Below are 21,425 nucleotides of genomic sequence, written 5' to 3'. Positions count from 1 at the left end.
CTTACAGTGAAATGCTGAATACAACAGGTACCTGTAGACCTTACAGTGAAATGCTGAATACAACAGGTGTAGTAGACCTTACAGTGAAATGCTGAATACAACAGGTACCTGTAGACCTTACAGTGAAATGCTGAATACAACAGGTACCTGTAGACCTTACAGTGAAATGCTGAATACAACAGGTACCTGTAGACCTTACAGTGAAATGTTGAATACAACAGGTACCTGTAGACCTTACAGTGAAATGCTTACTTACGAGCCCTTAACCAACAATGCAGTTTAAAAAATATGAATAAGAATAATAAATAAAAGTAACAAGTAATTAAAGAGCAGCAGTAAAATAACAATAGCAAGACTATATGCAGGGGGTACCGGTACAGAGTCAATGTACGGGGGCACCGTTTAGTTGAGGCAATTGAGGTAATATGTACATGTAGGTAGAGTTATTAAAGTGGCTATGCATAGATGATAACAACAGAGAGTGAGGTAATTGAGGTAATATGTACATGTAGGTAGAGTTATTAAAGTGGCTATACATAGATGATAACAACAGAGAGTGAGGTAATTGAGGTAATATGTACATGTAGGTAGAGTTATTAAAGTGGCTATGCATAGATGATAACAACAGAGAGTGAGGTAATTGAGGTAATATGTACATATGCCTAGTTAAAGTAAAAATAAATAAATAATAATTTATAGATGTCTATGTTTGGGACAAATCAAGGCCGGTCCAGACTGGACAACATCTGAACCATGCTTAAGACGTCTATGACTGGTTCAGATTTGGTCTGGACCGGACCAAAAATCAACGTCAGTGGACGTGGAAATCAAAGCAGGCATCAGTGTCAGTCTGTCAGTGCATACTGAGGGAGAGCCTACAGTGTCTCCTGAAACTGCATTTAATGAATGCCCATTCATTTGGTAGGCCCACCGTTTGTCAAACAGGCCGTTGCGTTGGCTTTATGATTCCTCTGACTTATCCATTTTTGCTATTTTAAGCTCTGAATATCAGCTACACAACTTTATCAGGAGGAGTTATCCTGAGCCTATTTGCAATGTGTTTGCACAATGGGAAACGCAGAAGTATTTTATTTTTGCATTTTCACTGGTGAAGTCAGTTAAGAACAAATTCTTATTTACAATGACAGCCTACCCCGGCCAAACAATGCTGGGCCAATTGTGCGCCACCCTATGGGATTCCCAATCACAGCTGGTTGTGATACAGCAGGGAATCGAACAAGGGTCTGTAGTGACGCCTCTAGCACTGAGGTGCAGCGTCTTAGACCGCTGCGCCACTCGGGAGCCACGATTTATGTTAGATCTTTTTTTTTTATGGAATGTTGAAGAGCGCCGCAGCGATGCGTATCTCCAACAGCACCCTGGGGAGTCGCACTCGGAATGGAAAATATCAATATTTTGTGTCCCTGCCTTAAACAAAGTGGGCACTGCTTATCACAGGGCGGCATCGGGGCTCACCTTAAAAGGCCCATATCCCACCAGTTGAGAGAAAGTGTCATTGTTTTTAGCAGAATTATGTTAGGTTTCATGTGTTGTTGGAGGTGCGTTTTAGTCAGTTTACTTCAGAAAATGCCGCCCTCGTCAATCTGCCGCCATATGCGGCGGCCTAATGAGCGGGCCAGACCTGACAAGGAGTACGCAATTGAGATTCTCCAATAGCCTCGACCCTTTGAGCAAAAATAATAAAGCCCTTGTATTTATTGCCCGTAAGATGGCGCTGCCGTCAGCATTCCACCGCCCAGAGGTCAGTGTAATAATATACGTGCTTGAACAAAGAGCTACATAACCAGAGTCATGGGAAAAACCACAAGTCATTTTGCAAGAGAGAAAATGCTTTAACGTTGACACATAATTCACAAACCCGTGTGAGACAGCACTAATAGTAGCTTCATTAATACACTGTTACATGTTCTTGTTTAACTTTGTGAAAAGTAACGTTAACATTTCTCAGCGCGCCAACGGTTTACACGGCCCTGAACTATAATTATATATTTCTGTCCTCGATATCTGTGTTCTCCCATCGAAAAGGAAATGCGTTTTATGCCCATTCCCGAGGGGCTATGACAGCCCTTATACCCCGATTAGTCCCGCCCACGCCTGGTCTATCTCGTTCTCAGGCATTTGCATGTAAAAACATAAATCACAGAAAACTACATTCTGTCAAAATAAGGAATACAGCATCAGTTCGGGATTATAGTGAATTAGGAGTTTAGGGCAAACCGCGTGAATAAAACGATGGGAAAGGGTCTGGAATATGGGGGAATCTATGGAAATGCTGCAGAGTTGACCAAGTTGAAGGAGAAACTGTAGCACTTCTTCGTGCATGGATGCGATTCGAGAATACATGTAAGGTCAGAATGCAGGAGAGTTCTCTCTCACGTTGTTTAATTCACTGTCGTTGTAGTGTAATTCATTGTCGTTGTAGTGTAAACACTGGTTTCTTGTTTTGAGACTCGTAATTAGAGTAGAGTAGAGAGAAAAAGACTGCAGCAAATTGTGGTAAAAAGTGTAGCCTATTGTACTAGCCCAATTGAAAAGGGGCGAAAGCCTAGCCACTGTGGAAGAAAAGGTGCTTTACCGCAATGAATTAACAGAAGGAGAGAACATAACGAAAATACATGCACAATGGCAGAAACGGAGACAGAGAAGGTGTATAGCAGAGTCTCTTTCAAAAAGTTTGAAAGTTGGAGCTCAAACAAAAGTCGCTGTGAAAATCAACAAAACAAATCAAAGGATTTGGAGAGCAGTAGCAGCGCCCTTCCCCCTCCATCTACGGCTGCGGCAGAGAAAGCGCAGCCCTCGGCTATGCGTAATGTTAGTGTGTCAAGGAAAGTTTCCAAAATCTCCGCTGCCAGCCTCGACACCGCAGAGCTAAAGAAAGCCTCTTCCACTCCTCTCTCCTCCATTTCTCCTTCTATTCGCCAACTCACTGAAAAGTTCAGTAGCACTAACTCGGCTCGGAATCACGGAGCCCTGAGCCCAGGCAGTAACGTGGCCGGGAAGAGCACAACTTTACCCCGATTTAAAAGCAGAAGGGGAGAGAGATCCCCGTCTCGGAATGTATTCCACGAGGACAGTGGATATTTACAAGTTACTGACACGGTGTTAACAGAGTCTCCGACTGACACCAAAGTTCAGCAACAAACGTTTTATTCAGGCACAGACTCTGTCTCTGGGTCGGATTCGGATAGAAATCAACAATTGATTTATACTCGTAAATCTGCTCAAGGCAGCAGCGTTGGGACTGGTAAAAGAGATTATTCCCAAATTGATCCGTCTATCTCTGATAACAATAACTGCAGTGAAACGTTGAACGCTGAGGATTATGTTTTTGTCAGTGGGGCGCATGCCTGCAAGTCACACAGGAGCTATTTCCCAAGTCACCATGGAGATCCTCTTGTTCACATTGATTTAACCAACTGGCCCAGTGTCACCAAGATCCGAGAGCTTTTTGGGGACAGGCACAGAAAGAAGCACCGGTCCACCTCTGATGCAGAGGATTTAAAGTCTGCTGACCATCTCGAGCTCTTCAGCAGCTCCAAAGAGAACTCCGTATCAGACAGAAGCAACAGGCAGTCTCCCAACAGCCCAACCCCGGAAGCCACTAGCCTCTCACTGTCAGACAGACACCGCAGCAGGGCTGCCTCCCTGGGCAGAGAGAGGAGACACCAGGGTATGGACTCAGCCTTTCACCCTGACCAGCACTACTCAGACCAGGCAGAGATTGAGCCAGCCAGTGCTAGTATTAGTAGAAGTGGTAGGTTTCTTAGGGTGGCGCAGCCATCAAACACACACAGAGCCCACAGCCCCAGCAGTGGAGGAGAGGGGCCTGAGACCTGGACTTCTAGTCTGAACTCTGACCCTCCACCCTCTGTCCTAGCCGCTGGCCCCACCTCCCCACCTCGGAGCAGCTCCAGGGGCCTCTCCTCATCCTGTGTCTGCCCCTCTGTAGAGCAGCAACAGAGCCAGGGGGCCGGGCAGCCCAGGGATAGTTTACATTCCTCACATAGCTCCTCCAGACCGGTGGCCCCCTCCTCTGATAGAGCCTCAGCCAGGGCAGCCATAACAGCCCGCTGGAGGTTCAGCTCAGGAGACGAAGAAGAGGAGTACCACCGAGCAGGAGGAAGGAGCGCTCCTTCGTTGGGTGTCAGTGGAAGTTACCTCTCCCGCGGTAAGAATGGTTGGTGGGGTGGAAAGGTCCCCGGAAGGTCTTCAGGCAGTGAAGAGGACAGCCCTGCGTCACTAGGACCTAGCCGAGACACCATGCGACGCCGTTCACTGAGGAAGAAGAAGAAGAATAGCGAAGTTGCCATAGCAACGGGACGAGACAATGGTGAATCGGACGACAGCGACGACGAGCAGACAGGTATGATGGAACACCTGGAGAGACACCAACAGAACACCGCCGCCACTACAGAACAGGCTGGTAGCTCTCGGAACCGGCTCGGAGAACCCGAAGACTCTAGAAACAATGCAGCGCAGAGGGGCCGCAATTCCACTCCTAACCAGATGGTGGCGCAGGAGAGCAACAGACGCCAATACACCTCAGGTGTGCCGGGGACATCATCTCCCTTGACCACGCCCCTCACAGGGGTATCACGGGTGTCAAAGGTCAACATCTCATCGTTTATTTCGAGTCCCGGTGGATCGCAGACCAGCAGTAGATACTGTAGCACAGAGACACTGAAAGAAGACCAAGCTAGCTATGCTAACAGAATGGCTAACACTACTACTACTACCACCACCCCAGGCAGTGTGGTCGGTGCATCCTCCTCCATGCTCAGTAAGACCTACCACGGTAACTTCACCATGTACCGCTCCCCCAGCTTCGGACACGGGGATAACTTATCCCGCGCCCCTGTTAGAGTCCAACCCCACCTTCTTCCCCCTGTCAATCCAGCATCTCCAGTCACAGGGGACACTCGAGGGGTTACTAGGGAGGAGACTACAGTGTTCCAGCGGTTGATAAGTGGTGGCGTAGTCGGGGATAAGGACAGGAACAGGATGTCAATGTCAAACCCGGATATTGCTTCGGAAACAATGTCCCTCCTCAGCTTCCTGAAAAGTGACCTATCAGAGCTCAGAGTTCGGAAGACGGACAGGTCAGGGGTTACTGAGGGGTCATCTGCGGTGTACAGGATGGGGTCAAGAGGTCTCCACCCAGGACTCCGCCCTTCATTAAAGGACCTCACTGCAACTCTTCGACGTGCCAAATCCTTCACTTACTCTGGTAAACCAGAAGGGAGGCAACATTCAGATGGGTCCTCGGCCAAAAGAAGCTCTTCTGAGCAACGTCTGGATTTAGACGGAGAGCGTGATGGAGGGAGGAGGGTGGTGCCTGCCAGAGAGGTGGAGAGTGACGGAGGGGACTGCAGAGCAGGGGGTTATGGGGATGAGGAAGTGATGCCTCCTCCGCTGCAGGACAGGTATGTACAGGAGGCCAGACAGGTGATCAGAGATATCTGCCAGATGAGTGCTCGCAAGGATGATGATAACGAGGATGATATGCTAGCGACAGATTCCACTGAGGATGAGGGTTTCAAAAGGAAACAAGTGGAGGAGCAGGAGACAAAAGAGAGGGAGGGGAGAGCTAGGGAGGCTGAGGTTGACATTGGGGCAGCCTCCATTTCAGGGGAACAAGAGAAGAGGGAGGGGGAATGTGAAAACAGAGAACGAGAGAAGTGCCTACAGAAGGGAGATTCTGAGGAGAACGTGTTTTATAACCGATCTGTTGATGAGCTATCGGGTCACGAGTCGAGCCTCACAGATGAGGGCATAGTCACAGAACCAGAGACTGGACCTGGTGACCCCGAGAGGTTATTTGTGGGGTCAAGTTTAGGATCATCTTTGGCCAGAGATGTGCTAGGTCAACCCCTGACTGTCTGGAAGCAGTCTGCTCTGCATGAGGAGAAATGGCCAGAGTTAAACGAGGGAATGCGAGAGGGATCGGGGTTACACGAGGGAATGCGAGAGGGATCGGGGTTATACGCAGGAGCGAGAGAGAAACGAGAGAACCTGGTCTCTGTTCCTGCTCTTGGGACTGAGACTGAGAGCATTGATGTAGTAACAGAGATGAGCAGCGTCAACAACGACAGTACTAGTGGGAGGACTAATGTATCCCAGAGTGCCTCAGCCCCAGGACTCGAGGCTCCTCCCACTCCGAGTGCTATCCGCCGCCGCCGTAAGTTCTCGTCAGCAGGGAACACAGGCTCTGATTCCAGTAACGGCAGCACCGGGGAGTCCAACGGGGATCCTACTGTTTACCGTTCACTAAGCGACCCCATGCCTCACCGGCGCCACTCTGTGTCAGAAGAAGGGAATAACAGTTTCTCTGTGGATAGTAACCTGCTGGGGTCGCTCTCTCTCTCCTCCAAGGGGGCAGGAGGAGTCGGAGGAGGAAGTGTCCCAGAGTCGTCCTCTGCAGCTGATCTATCAGAGTGCACAGGCAGCGTGACCAGCGACCTATCGGTGTGCAGTGACGGTGGTCTCCGTGACGACTACAGCAATGTGATCCGGAGCATTGTTGCAGAGCCAGGAGCAATGGACAGATTGATGACGGATGACAAAAACAATGGGAAAGCCACGAAGAAAAAGTCCTTCTCGGACCCCAGTCGCCGTGGTGATGGCCACCTGCTTGACGAATCAGGGTTCAAAAGTCACCATCACCCCAACGAACCAATCAGTGAGCTGGATCAGCTTGGTCAGATCCCGCCCTCCAGCAGTGAGCCAATCCTGAGTGAGCAGAGAGACGAGCTGTGGGAGCTCGGAGACGAACGTGGACGTCCATTACGTAGTCGCCTTGTCAACAATGAAGGTGGCAAACTCCGCTCCCAATCAGAACAGGAGCTGCACTCCTGTCTCTATGGTGATGACACAGATGGAGGGGGAGGGGAGCAGATATTGAACTTTGACCCTGAACTTGCGGAGGTTCTATCTCCCAAAATGGGCCGGCGGGCCTCCAGGAAACGCCCCAACCGAGTCGCACAAACAGCATCAGAGGAGCTGGACCACTCGGAACCAGGTCCAGAAGACCACGGTCCAGAGGAGAGCCAGGATCAAGACCAGACTGAGCTCAACCCCCCACTGCCCCCGCCCCCCCCCAAATCCAAAGCCAGGTCCAAGCACGTCCGCCACGCCAGCGACCCTGCCACCTTCGTCCCGATCTCCCCACCTCCACAGCCCCCACCTGCCTTGCTACCCGCATCTGAACCCTCCATCCTGGGTCAGCCCACTGGTGTGGAGGCTCCCTCCCTGGAGGATGTGACCAAGCGGTATATTCTGGCTCTGAATGCTCCTGGGTGCGAGGGGAGCCGCCTGGGTCTGGAGGAACGGTGCCTGTACCAGATGGGTCCAACTCCAGCCCTGCTACTCCCAGTGGTGCCAGAGAACCCAGACTGCAGAGGAAGAGCAGTGAGGAGCTGACCACACCAGCCCCACAGAGAGCCAAACCCAGAGTGGTGAGTAACATTGCCAAAGTGTGTGTGTGTGTCTCAGTGGTCCAAAGTTGTGTTTTCATGTTGCAGGAGAGGAGGCTGAATGTTTGCTGTTGTCATGGATAAAATCCTCTGGGAAATCAACACAGCTAGATGGAGTTATGCGTTCTGACGTGTATTTACTATTCATACGAGGCTGCTAATGATGTGTTGAAGGAGAATCACCTTACAAAGCATGAAACACCTTACAAAGCATGATTCTGTTGAGTGTTTGTGTGTGCGCGCGAGTGTGAGTGTACTCAGTAGAATGTTATTGAGATGGAGATTTTGGAGCAAATATGGAGCTCCATATCATTCTCTGTAGCTCTTGGGGAGAGACACTGCTCGGCTCTGGGATGAAGATTCTAGCTCCGCTCACAATTTGTTTCTGTTCACTGCGTCTTGAGTGCTATTAGGTACACACACACACACAAAACAAGCCTCTAATGCCATAACCATACTCTCTGATGGTTATTTTTAGATTGTATTTGTTAGCAGGAACATCAAACCAACTTACACAAACATTGTTAGAACACTTGTTAAACAAGCATTGGACTGGGCACATTAGCTTCAGGACTAGTGCCTGCTGCTAATAGGACTGGGCACATTAGCTTCTGGACTAGTGCCTGCTGCTAATAGGACTGGGCACATTAGCTTCTGGACTAGTGCATGCTGCTAATAGGACTGGGCACATTAGCTTCTGGACTAGTGCCTGCTGCTAATAGGACTGGGCACATTAGCTTCTGGACTAGTGCCTGCTGCTAATAGGACTGGGCACATTAGCTTCTGGACTAGTGCCTGCTGCTAATAGGACTGGGCACATTAGCTTCTGGACTAGTGCCTGCTGCTAATAGGACTGGGCACATTAGCTTCTGGACTAGTGCCTGCTGCTAATAGGACTGGGCACATTAGCTTCTGGACTAGTGCCTGCTGCTAATAGGACTGGGCACATTAGCTTCTGGACTAGTGCCTGCTGCTAATAGGACTGGGCACATTAGCTTCTGGACTAGTGCCTGCTGCTAATAGGACTGGGCACATTAGCTTCTGGAGTAGTGCCTGCTGCTAATAGGACTGGGCACATTAGCTTCTGGACTAGTGCCTGCTGCTAATAGGACTGGGCACATTAGCTTCTGGACTAGTGCCTGCTGCTAATAGGACTGGGCACATTAGCTTCTGGACTAGTGCCTGCTGCTAATAGGACTGGGCACATTAGCTTCTGGACTAGTGCCTGCTGCTAATAGGACTGGGCACATTAGCTTCTGGACTAGTGCCTGCTGCTAATAGGACTGGGCACATTAGCTTCCGGACTAGTGCCTGCTGCTAATAGGACTGGGCACATTAGCTTCTGGACTAGCGCCTGCTGCTAATACTCTGGGCACATTAGCTTCTGGACTAGCGCCCGCTGCTAATACTTTGGGCACATTAGCTTCTGGACTAGCGCCCGCTGCTAATACTTTGGGCACATTAGCTTCTGGACTAGTGCCTGCTGCTAATAGGACTGGGCACATTAGCTTCCGGACTAGTGCCTGCTGCTAATAGGACTGGGCACATTAGCTTCTGGACTAGTGCCTGCTGCTAATAGGACTGGGCACATTAGCTTCTGGACTAGCGCCTGCTGCTAATACTCTGGGCACATTAGCTTCTGGACTAGCGCCCGCTGCTAATACTTTGGGCACATTAGCTTCTGGACTAGCGCCCGCTGCTAATACTTTGGGCACATTAGCTTCTGGACTAGTGCCTGCTGCTAATAGGACTGGGCACATTAGCTTCTGGACTAGCGCCTGCTGCTAATAGGACTGGGCACATTAGCTTCCGGACTAGTGCCTGCTGCTAATAGGACTGGGCACATTAGCTTCTGGACTAGCGCCTGCAGCTAATATTCTTGGCACATTAGCTTCTGGACTAGCGCCTGTTGCCTTTAGTTAGTCCTTATCCCCTGTTGCCTTTAGTTAGTCCTTATCCCCTGTTGCCTTTAGTTAGTCCTTATCCCCGGCTGCATTTAGTTAGTCCTTATCCCCGGCTGCATTTAGTTAGTCCTTATCCCCGGCTGCATTTAGTTAGTCCTTATCCCTGGCTGCATTTAGTTAGTCCTTATCCCCGGCTGCATTTAGTTAGTCCTTATCCCCGGCTGCCTTTAGTTAGTCCTTATCCCCGGCTGCCTTTAGTTAGTTCTTATCCCCTCTTGCCTTTAGTTAGTCCTTATCCCCGGCTGCATTAATTAGTCCTTATCCCCGGCTGCATTTAGTTAGTCCTTATCCCCAGCTGCCTTTAGTTAGTCCTTGCCTTTAGTTAGTCCTCCCCGGCTGCCTCAAGTGTGTGTGTGTGTGTGTGTGTTATTGTCGTTCGGTATCACTCAAGGAAAGATTGTTTTCTCTACAGACACACACATTGTGGTTCAGATCTTCTCTGGAACCTCTCTCACGCACACACTTTTCCGGTGACTATAAAAACTGTTTTATCTATCTTACATAACTCTGTTATATTACATTACTTTTTGTTACAAGCACCGTTGGCTTGCCTTTAAGAAGTTTTGAGGGGTATGTTGTCCGTCAACCCACCTCCTCCTCCCTTTTGGAGAAACGTTACTGATGTGTTTGATAATAGCCAGGGCCACCGGCCGGTGTGTTGGCCTGGGAGATGTCTGAGCAGTGTCTCTGTCTGTTACTTCCATGTAAGCTCATGCTCTGATTTAGTAGGAGAGGAGAGACATAAAGAGGATTGACGCTTTCAATTGATCCCACATTGAAATGTGCTGTAGACAAGTGTAGTCCTATGCAAGGAGATGTGTGTGTCTGAGAGCAAGGGAGCCTTCTTCCTTTTCTGGAAACTGAAGAACAACTCACTGCCCTATAGCCAAGGACCTCACGAAACGATATTATCACCATACTTAGGTGCTGATAGGATGTGTATTGCGATTCTCACGATTCTATATGTATTTGAATGTATTTTATATTTTTTCAGTTTATTTGATGTTCCAAACATGCTCATACATAATATTGTGATATGTAACCGTAGTGATCCCCCCCCCCTCATCACTAGCAGTCGGCACTACACCTGCCCTGTTCTCTCTTTTCCCCCTCCCTCCTTCTCGACTCTTTCTCCCCTGCCCCTCTCTTTCTCCCTCTCTCCCTATTTCTCCCCTGCCCCTCTTTCTCCCCTGCCCCTCCCTTCTCTCTCTTTCTCCCTCTTTCTCCCCTGCCCCTCCATTCTCTCTCTTTCTCCCTCTTTCTCCCCTGCCCCTCCCTTCTCTCTCTTTCTCCCCTGCCCTTCTTTCTCCCCTGCCCCTCCCTTCTCTCTCGTTCTCCCTCTTTCTCCCCTGCCCCTCCCTTCTCTCTCTTTCTCCCTCTTTCTCCCCTGCCCCTCTCTTTCTCCCTCTTTCTCCCCTGCCCCTCCCTTCTCCCTATTTCTCTCTCTTTCTCCCCTGCCCCTCCCTTCTCCCTCTTTCTCCCCTGCCCCTCTCTTTCTCCCCTGCCCCTCTCTCTCCCCTGCCCCTCTTTCTCCCTCTCTCTCCCCTGCCCCTCTCTTTCTCCCCTTCCCCTCTTTCTCCCCTGCCCCTCTTTCTCCCCTTCCCCTCTTTCTCCCCTTCCCCTCTTTCTCCCCTGCCCCTCTCTCTCCCCTGCCCCTCTCTTTCTCCCCTGCCCCTCTCTCTCCCCTGCCCCTCTCTTCCTCCCCTGCCCCTCTCTTTCTCTCTCTTTCTCCCCTGCCCCTCTCTTTCTCTCTCTTTCTCCCCTGCCCCTCTCTTTCTCCCTCTTTCTCCCCTGCCCCTCCCTTCTCCCTCTTTCTCTCTCTTTCTCCCTCTTTCTCCCTTGCCCTCCCTGCCCCTCTCTTTCTCCCCTGCCTCTCTCTTTCTCCCCTGCCCCTCCCTTCTCTCTCTTTCTCCCCTGCCCCTCCCTTCTCTCTCTTTCTCCCCTGCCCCCCTCCCTTCTCTCTCTTTCTCCCCTGCCCCTCTCTTTCTCCCCCTGCCCCTCTCTTTCTCCCCTGCCCCTCTCTTTCTCCCCTGCCCCTCTCTTTCTCCCCTGCCCCTCTCTTCTCTCGCTTTCTCCCCTGCCCCTCCCTTCTCTCTCTTTCTCCCTCTTTCTCCCCTGCCCCTCCCTTCTCTCTCTTTCTCCCTCTTTCTCCCCCTCCCTTCTTTCTCCCGTGCCCCTCTCTCGCTCTTTCTCCCCTTCCCTTCTCTGACTGCCTCCTCATAGCTATAGACCCCTCATAGCTATAGACCCCTCATAGCTATAGACCCCTCATAGCTATAGACTCGTCAGAGTCACTCTGCTTTCTTCCCCCTCTCTTCTATCGTCTCTCTCTCGCCCTCTCGCTCTCTTTCTCTCTGAGCATTGCTGTGAAATGAGGTCATCTTCTTCAGGCTTCATGAGACGAGATTAAGCCAGATATCAGGTACAGGAACACAGAGAACGAGGGAGAGGAGGTCGGGAGATGGGGAGACAGGTGAAAGGATTTGGGGAGGGGGAGGCAGAGGGAGAGAGAGGGAACCATTGAAGAACAAACACCATTGTAAATGCAACCCATATTTGTTTATTTTCTCTTTTGTACCTTAACTATTTGCACATCGTTACAACACTGTATATAGACATAATGACATTTAAAACTGATTTTCTTCTTTTGAAACTTCTGTGAGTGTAATGTATACTGTTAATTTGTATTGTTTATTTCACTTTAATTTCATAATCTACTTCACTTCCTTTGGCAATGTTAACATATCTTTCCCATGCCAATAAAGCCCTTGAATTGAATTGAGAGCGCAGGTGACAGCATTCCCTCCCCCATATGCCCCCTTAGACACAGTTACGACAACATAACCAACAAAAACGGGTCACAACTCCTGCAGCTCTGTCACAGGGTATGTACATAGTCAATGGTAGGCTTTGGGGGGACTCCTTTGGTAGGTACACCAATACGTCATCTCTTGGCAGTAGTTCTGTAGACTACTTTATCACTGACATCAACCCAGTGTCTCTTACAGCGTTCAGTCAGTCCACTGACACCGCTATCAGATCTCATCAAAACCACACTCTATTTGAACAGAGCAATACTCAATCATGAGGCATCAAAGCAAAGGGAACTGAATAATATTAAGAATGCTGTAGATGGAAGGAAAATAGTGTGGAAATCTACCAAAAAACTATTAAGCAACAACGAATTCAATCCCTTCTAGACAATTTCCTGGACAAAATGTTTCACTGTAATAGTGAAGGTGTAAACTTGGCAGGAGAAAACCTAAACAGTATATTTGACCTCTCAGCTTCCCTATCAAATTTGAAAAAATTCAAGCAGATGACCTAAGAAAATTAACAGCATTGACAAATAGTTTGATGAAGAATGCAAAAACCAAAGAAATAAATTAAGGAACCTAACCAACCAAAAACATAGAGACCCAGAAAACCTGAGTCTACGCCTTCACTATGGTGAATCACTAAAACAATACAGAAATACACTACGGGAAAAGACGGAACAACACGTCAGAAATCAGCTCAATGTAATTGAAGAATCCATAGGCTCTAACCACTTCTGGGAAAATTGGAAAACTCTTCGTTTTCGTTTTGTTGTTTGTTTAGTGTTATCTATACAAAATGGAGACGTATGGATAAACCCCTCCCTATAACAAAGAACAAACAGCAAAAACATATACATGATCAAATACACATCTTAGAATCAACTATTAAAGACTACCAGAACCCACTGGATTCTCCAATTACATTGTATGAACTACAGGACAAAATACAAACCCTTCAACCCAAAAAGGCCAGGGGTGTTGATGGTATCCTAAGTGAAATGATAAAATATAGAGACCACAAATTACAAATGGCTATACTTTAACTTTTTAACATCATCCTCAGCTATGGCATCTTCCCCAGTATTTGGAACCAAGGCCTGATCACCTCAATCCACAAAAAGTGGAGACAAATCTGACCTCAATAACTACCGTGGGATATGCGTCAACAGCAACCTTGGGGAAATCCTCTGCATTAACAGCAGACTCATACATTTCCCCAGTGAAAACAATGTACTGCGCAAATGTCAAATTGGCTTTTTACCCAATTGCCGTACGACAGACCACGTGTTCACCCTGCACACCCTAATTGACAAACAAACAAACCAAAACAGAGGCAAAGTCTTGTTATGCTTTTAAGTTGATTTCAAAAAAGCTGGGTCTGCTATACAATTTGATGGAAAGTGGTGTTGGGGGGGAAAACATACAACATTATGATATCCATGTAAACAAACAAGTGTGCGGATAGAATTGTCAAGAAACACACATTTTTTCCCACAGGGCCGGGGGGTGAGACAGGGATGCAGCTTAAGCCCCACCCCCATCATATATATCAACAAATTGGCGAGGGCACTAGAACAGTCTGCAGCACCCGGCCTTTCTCTACTAGCATCTGAAGTTAAATGTCTGTTTGCTGCTGATCTGGTGCTTCTGTCACCAACCAAGGAGGGCCTACAGCAGCACCTAGATATTCTGCAAAGATTCTGTCAGACCTGGGCCCTGACAGTAAATCTCAGTAAGACATAAATAATGGTGTTCCAAAAAGGTCCAGTTGCCAGTACTACAAATACAAATTCCATCTAGACACTGTTAGAGCACACAAACTATACATACCTCGGCCTAAACATCAGTGCCACGGGTAACTTCCACAAAGCTGTGAACGATCTGAGAGACAAGGCAAAAGGAACATAAAATTCAACATACCAATTACAATCTGGCTAAAAATACTCTAATCAGTTATAGAACCCATTGCCCTTTATGGTTGTGATGTCTGGGGTCCGCTCACCAACCAAGATTTCACAAAATGGGACAAACACCAAATTGAGACTGCATACAAAATTCTGCAAAAACATCCTTCATGTACAACGTAAAACACCAAATAATGCATGCAGAGCAGGTAGCCTAGTCGTTAGAGCGTTGGGCCAGTAACCCAAAGGTTGCTAGATCGAATCCCCGAGCTGACAAGGTAAAAATCTGTTGTTCTGCCACTGAACAAGGCAGTTAACCCACTGTTCCCAGGCTGTCATTGTAAATAAGAATTTGTTCTTAACTGATTTTCCTATTTTAATAAAAAAAAAATCAAAAATCAGAATTTGGCCGATACCTGCTAATTATCAAAAACCAGAAAAGAGACGTTAAATTCTACAACCAGCTAAAAGGAAGTGATTCCCAAACCTTCCAAAACAAAGCCATCACCTACAGAGAGATGAACCTGAAGAAGAGTCCCCTAAGCAAGGTGGTCCTGGGGCTCTGTTCACAAACACACCCCACAGAGCCCCAGGACAGCAGCACAATTAGACCCAACCAAATCATGAGAAAACTAAAAGGTAATTCCTTGACACTTTGGAAAGAATTTACAAAAACAGAGAGCAAACTAAAATTCTCTTAGGCCCTTAACAGAGACTGAACCAAACTGAAGGAAAGCTTTGACTATGTACAGACTCAGTGAGCATGGCCTTGCTATTGAGAAAGGCCGCCATAGCCTGTCTTCTATTGAGAGCCAGGTCTGCCTATGTGCTCACTGTCCACAAAATGAGGTGGAAACTGAGCTACACTTCCGAACCTCCTGCCCAGTGTATGACCATATTAGAGACACACATTTTCCTCCAATTACACAGACCCAAAATGAATTTGAAAATGAAAACAATATTGCTAAACTCCCATCTATCTACTGGGTGAAATACCATAGTGTGCCATCACAGCAGCATCATTTGTGACCTTTTGTCGCCACAAGAAAAGGGCAACCAGTGAAGAACATTCACCATTGTAAATATAACCTATGTTTATTTATGTACTTTAACTACTTGCACATAATTTCAACACTGTATATAGACATAATATGACATTTGAAATGTCTTTTATTCTTTTGGAGTAATGTTTACGGTTCATTTTTGTTTATTTCACATTTGTTTATGTTTTTCCACTTGCTTTGGCAATGTAAACATGTTTCCCATGTTTTTCACATCGACCTCATTCCTGCTGCCCGTCTCTCTATCTGCCCGGAGCCTTACAGGAGTAAATGCAGGTGAAAGTCGATGTCAGGGCAGTGTGTGTGTGACTTCCTCTCGTCATGTACTTTAGACGAGGGTCATATTTACACTGGCGGGCGTGGGAGCGATCACTCATGTTCTTTTTCAGAAAGACCTGTTACTAACAAAAGATGGAAGTCTTCTGGTCAATGTCAAACCCGCTCTCCTTCCTCCCCTCTCTCTCTCCCTCCGTCTAACTCTCGCTCCTAACTTCTTTAGGCTTTCACTGCAGCTGATACTTCTTTAGGCTTTCACTGCAGCTGATACTTCTTTAGGCTTTCACTGCAGCTGATACTTCTTTAGGCTTTCACTGCAGCTGATACTTCTTTAGGCTTTCACTGCAGCTGATACTTCTTTAGGCTTTCACTGCAGCTGATACTTCTTTAGGCTTTCACTGCAGCTGATGCTTCTTTAGGCTTTCACTGCAGCTGATACTTCTTTAGGCTTTCACTGTCTTTAGGCTTTCACTGCAGCTGATACTTCTTTAGGCTTTCACTGCAGCTGATACTTCTTTAGGCTTTCACTGCAGCTGATACTTCTTTAGGCTTTCACTGCAGCTGATACTTCTTTAGGCTTTCACTGTCTTTAGGCTTTCACTGCAGCTGATACTTCTTTAGGCTTTCACTGCAGCTGATGCTTCTTTAGGCTTTCACTGCAGCTGATACTTCTTTAGGCTTTCACTGCAGCTGATGCTTCTTTAGGCTTTCACTGCAGCTGATGCTTCTTTAGGCTTTCACTGCAGCTGATGCTTCTTTAGGCTTTCACTGCAGCTGATACTTCTTTAGGCTTTCACTGCAGCTGATACTTCTTTAGGCTTTCACTGCAGCTGATGCTTCTTTAGGCTTTCACTGCAGCTGATGCTTCTTTAGGCTTTCACTGCAGCTGATACTTCTTTAGGCTTTCACTGCAGCTGATACTTCTTTAGGCTTTCACTGCAGCTGATGCTTCTTTAGGCTTTCACTGCAGCTGATGCTTCTTTAGGCTTTCACTGCAGCTGATACTTTTTTAGGCTTTCACTGCAGCTGATGCTTCTTTAGGCTTTCACTGCAGCTGATGCTTCTTTAGGCTTTCACTGCAGCTGATGCTTCTTTAGGCTTTCACTGCAGCTGATGCTTCTTTAGGCTTTCACTGCAGCTGATGCTTCTTTTCAGAAGTACACAGTGCATACTGGAGAGGTTTCAGGAAGAGCATTACAACGCACACACTAGATTGATGGGCCAGCCTGCCAGCCCCTCCTTTAGGAAGAGAGGAGCGCTGAGACTGTTAGAGGGACAGAAAAATGAGGATGGCTTTTTACACAGGTAAAGGGTTGACGTGAAGGAGATGGAGAGAGAGAACCCCAGATAGAGAGAGAGAAAGCTTGATCTAGAGGAAGCAGGTAGTCAGAGGGGGATAAAGTGAGAGAGAGGGATTGTTGTTTTGGGACAGATGGAGAGAGGGAGCCATTGTGGATTAAAGCTAAGGGAACATCAGATTTATTACTTATGTTATCAGACCACCCACCTACAATCAAACACTGCCCTCTCTCTGTGTCCCTCCTCTCTCCTTCTCTCTCCCCTCTTCTCTCTCTCCTCCCCTCCTTCTCTCTCCACCCCTCCTTCTCTCTCTCTCCGTCTCTCTCCTCCCCTCCTTCTCTCTCTCTCCCTCTCTCTCTCCCTCTCTCGCTCTCTCTCTCTCTCTCTCTCTCCCTCTCTCTCTACCCTCCTCTCTCTCTCTCTCTCTCTACCCTCCTCTCTCTCTCTCTCTCTCTCCTTCTACCTTCCTCTCTCTCTACCCTCCTCTCTTTCTCTCTCTCTCTCTCTCTCTCTCTCTCTCTCTCTCTCTCTCTACCCTCCTCTCTTTCTCTCTCTCTCTCTCTCTCTCTCTCTACCCTCCTCTCTCTCTCTCTCTCACACTCAGAACCCTTTCCATTTATAGTCAGTGGTTGTGTTGTAGTCCGTACCTCTCTCTGAGCCCCAGAGGGGATGCTGTGGTGGGGACCTTTAGTGTGGGAGGACAAGGGTGGAGGGACACACGTACACTTCCTCTGTTCTGTCCAGCAGAGAGTGGATGAGGAGAGAGGGGGGATGAGGAGAGAAGGCACTAGACGGATTAGGAAAAGGGGTGAGACAGAAAGGAAAGGAAGGGGATAGGCCAGAGGGGATGCTGAGTAAAAGTTTTCTATTTTTTTTATACCCGCCATTTTACATAACAGTAAGACTGAGCATGAGAAAGCTATTGTCATGGAAACGTTGGTACCAAAGTATTTGTTTGTTTACTGTGAATTGCTGGGTCTAAAGGTTTGGGAAAGCTGAACCCCCCCACTTCCACCCCTCTGTAATGTTACCATGGTCTACGCCAGGCCTCAGTAGTGCAGTTCTCAGGAAATTAGATCATATGGGTCCAGAACATCCTCTGTGTCTGTGCTTCCTGTCCTCTGGAGACACACAAATACACTCCTCTTTCCAAGGCACCCTCTCATAAACAGACAGGCTGGCAACATAAATGTTTTCTGTTCCGCTATAAGCGCGGGGCTCGGGGCCTATTTTAAGGACGGACTCATGGGGTGAGAGGGGGCCTATTTTAAGGACGGACTCATGGGGTGAGAGGGGGCCTATTTTAAGGTGAGACTGGATCTGGTATAGGGAACCTTACATAGAGGATAGAACTGTCCAATGACAACAAAGCAGAGAGGGAGAGAGTGAGATCAGAACATATAGTGGATCTCTCTCATTATGTAGGATGCACCCTGGGTAATTACGGAGCACTCTTTTTCTTGTGTAATGAAAGTATCTCTCTCAGAAACATCACTTTCGAGCAGAGGTGCCGTCTCACTTTCTAGCAGAGGTGCCGTCTCACTTTCTAGCAGAGGTGCCGTCTCACTTTCGAGCAGAGGTGCCGTCTCACTTTCGAGCAGAGGTGCCGTCTCACTTTCGAGCAGAGGTGCCGTCTCACTTTCGAGCAGAGGTGCCGTCTCACTTTCGAGCAGAGGTGCCGTCTCACTTTCGAGCAGAGGTGCCGTCTCAGCTGAGTGCGTGTAAGAAGGGTTTATGAACGTGTGTTTTATTCATGACTAAGAAACACCCCTCTTCCCGTGTGTGTGAGCGCGTGCGTGGTTGTCTTTCTCATAGTAAAGTGTCAAGCTTTAGTTCAGCTGTGGCTCAGTGTCTTAACAAAGCTCAGACTCAGAGGAGTGTCTGGAGCCTAAAAACAGTTGTCTAACAAACACAGGACCAACCACAAGTCTGTAAAGCTCTCTGACAGCAGGTGGAATGTACCTGTGTGTTTAGTAACTCACACACAGTGAATAGACAGTCTCCAGTCCTCTCCTCACACACAGTGAATAGACAGTCTCCAGACCTCTCCTCACACACAGTGAATAGACAGTCTCCAGTCCTCTCCTCACACACAGTGAATAGACAGTCTCCAGTCCTCTCCTCACACACAGTGAATAGACAGTCTCCAGTCCTCTCCTCACACACAGTGAATAGACAGTCTCCTCTCCTCACACACAGTGAATAGACAGTCTCCAGTCCTCTCCTCACACACAGTGAATAGACAGTCTCCAGACCTCTCCTCACACACAGTGAATAGACAGTCTCCTCTCCTCACACACAGTGAATAGACAGTCTCCAGTCCTCTCCTCACACACAGTGAATAGACAGTCTCCAGTCCTCTCCTCACACACAGTGAATAGACAGTCTCCAGTCCTCTCCTCACACACAGTGAATAGACAGTCTCCAGTCCTCTCCTCACACACAGTGAATAGACAGTCTCCAGACCTCTCCTCACACACAGTGAATAGACAGTCTCCAGACCTCTCCTCACACACAGTGAATAGACAGTCTCCAGACCTCTCCTCACACACAGTGAATAGACAGTCTCCAGACCTCTCCTCACACACAGTGAATAGACAGTCTCCAGTCCTCACACACAGTGAATAGACAGTCTCCAGTCCTCACACACAGTGAATAGACAGTCTCCAGTCCTCACACACAGTGAATAGACAGTCTCCAGTCCTCTCCTCACACACAGTGAATAGACAGTCTCCAGTCCTCACACACAGTGAATAGACAGTCTCCAGTCCTCACACACAGTGAATAGACAGTCTCCAGTCCTCTCCTCACACACAGTGAATAGACAGTCTCCAGACCTCTCCTCACACACAGTGAATAGACAGTCTCCAGACCTCTCCTCACACACAGTGAATAGACAGTCTCCAGTCCTCACCTCACACACAGTGAATAGACAGTCTCCAGTCCTCACACACAGTGAATAGACAGTCTCCAGTCCTCACACACAGTGAATAGACAGTCTCCAGTCCTCTCCTCACACACAGTGAATAGACAGTCTCCAGTCCTCTCCTCACACACAGTGAATAGACAGTCTCCAGTCCTCACACACAGTGAATAGACAGTCTCCAGTCCTCACACACAGTGAATAGACAGTCTCCAGTCCTCTCCTCACACACAGTGAATAGACAGTCTCCTGTCCTCTCCTCACACACAGTGAATAGACAGTCTCCTCTCCTCACACACAGTGAATAGACAGTCTCCAGTCCTCTCCTCACACACAGTGAATAGACAGTCTCCTCTCCTCACACACAGTGAATAGACAGTCTCCAGTCCTCTCCTCACACACAGTGAATAGACAGTCTCCTGTCCTCTTCTCACACACAAAGACATGAGTGTGTGTCCCACCACTGCACAGAGCATAGCACAGAGCATGGTCACATTGACACACACAGACACACACACACACATGCACAAACAAGTTCTGGGCTCAACTGGTTCTGTGGGTGGACTTGAGCAGCTCTGCCCCGTTCTCCACCTCCCCTCTCCAATCTCGCCTTCCCCCCATGGCTTCTGTCCGGCGGTTAGCTTCTTTCGGCTCTTGTTCCCGCTATGATTCCTGTGTCCAGGAGAAAAGCAGGAAGACCATGTCAGAATGGCTGCGGGGCTCTAGGAGCAGGATTTAGGGTGAGGAGGAGACTGGAGGAAGTGCCTCGGCCCAGAGCAAATTGTTCAGGTTTTATACGTGTGGGGGGTGTTTCTCTCACACCCCCTCAACCTGCCATTACATAACTCACAACATGTGGATTACATCATCTGAAAGCGCTTTGCCTGTTTTGGTGCCATGTAGTATTTTTGTGATTGGGGGTCAGGGTGTGTGATTTGGGGGTCAGGGTGTGTGATTTGGGGTCAGGGTGTCTGTCTGGCTGTGTAGCAGACTGATTATGTAGCCTGTGTTAGTCAGTGTGTTAGTCAGTGTGTTAGTCAGTGTGTTAGTGTGTCAGTGTGTCAGTGTGTCAGTGTGTCAGTCAGTGTGTCAGTCAGTGTGTCAGTCAGTGTGTCAGTCAGTGTGTTAGTGTGTCAGTCAGTGTGTTAGTGTGTCAGTCAGTGTGTTAGTGTGTCAGTCAGTGTGTTAGTGTGTCAGTCAGTGTGTCAGTCAGTGTGTCAGTCAGTGTGTCAGTCAGTGTGTCAGTCAGTGTGTCAGTCAGTGTGTCAGTCAGTGTGTCAGTCAGTTTGTCAGTCAGTGTGTTAGTGTGTCAGTCAGTGTGTTAGTGTGTCAGTCAGTGTGTTAGTGTGTCAGTCAGTGTGTCAGTCAGTGTGTTAGTCAGTGTGTCAGTCAGTGTGTCAGTCAGTGTGTCAGTCAGTGTGTCAGTCAGTGTGTCAGTCAGTGTGTCAGTCAGTGTGTCAGTCAGTGTGTTAGTGTGTCAGTCAGTGTGTCAGTCAGTGTGTCAGTCAGTGTGTCAGTCAGTGTGTCAGTCAGTGTGTCAGTCAGTGTGTTAGTGTGTCAGTCAGTGTGTCAGTCAGTGTGTTAGTCAGTGTGTCAGTCAGTGTGTCAGTCAGTGTGTCAGTCAGTGTGTCAGTCAGTGTGTCAGTCAGTGTGTTAGTGTGTCAGTCAGTGTGTCAGTCAGTGTGT

General features: G+C 48.1%; 1 protein-coding gene across 1 annotated transcript in view; it reads left to right on the top strand.

The window, feature by feature from the left end:
- The first annotated feature begins 2,151 nt into the window (after positions 1-2,151).
- LOC135553167 (rho guanine nucleotide exchange factor 17-like) overlaps positions 2,152-21,425 on the top strand; it is a 112,744-nt gene continuing 93,470 nt past the window's right edge. The window contains 2 exon segments of the mRNA XM_064985330.1: positions 2,152-7,357; positions 7,360-7,475. Of these exon segments, the coding sequence (XP_064841402.1) occupies positions 2,644-7,357; positions 7,360-7,475 (4,830 nt within the window). The 5' untranslated portion in view covers positions 2,152-2,643.

The sequence above is a fragment of the Oncorhynchus masou genome, chromosome 13 (assembly GCF_036934945.1).
Source record: "Oncorhynchus masou masou isolate Uvic2021 chromosome 13, UVic_Omas_1.1, whole genome shotgun sequence".
Classification (NCBI taxonomy): Eukaryota; Metazoa; Chordata; class Actinopteri; order Salmoniformes; family Salmonidae; genus Oncorhynchus; species Oncorhynchus masou.
The sequence above is the reverse complement of the archived record's forward strand: the minus strand, read 5'-3'. Positions and strand labels throughout refer to the sequence as shown.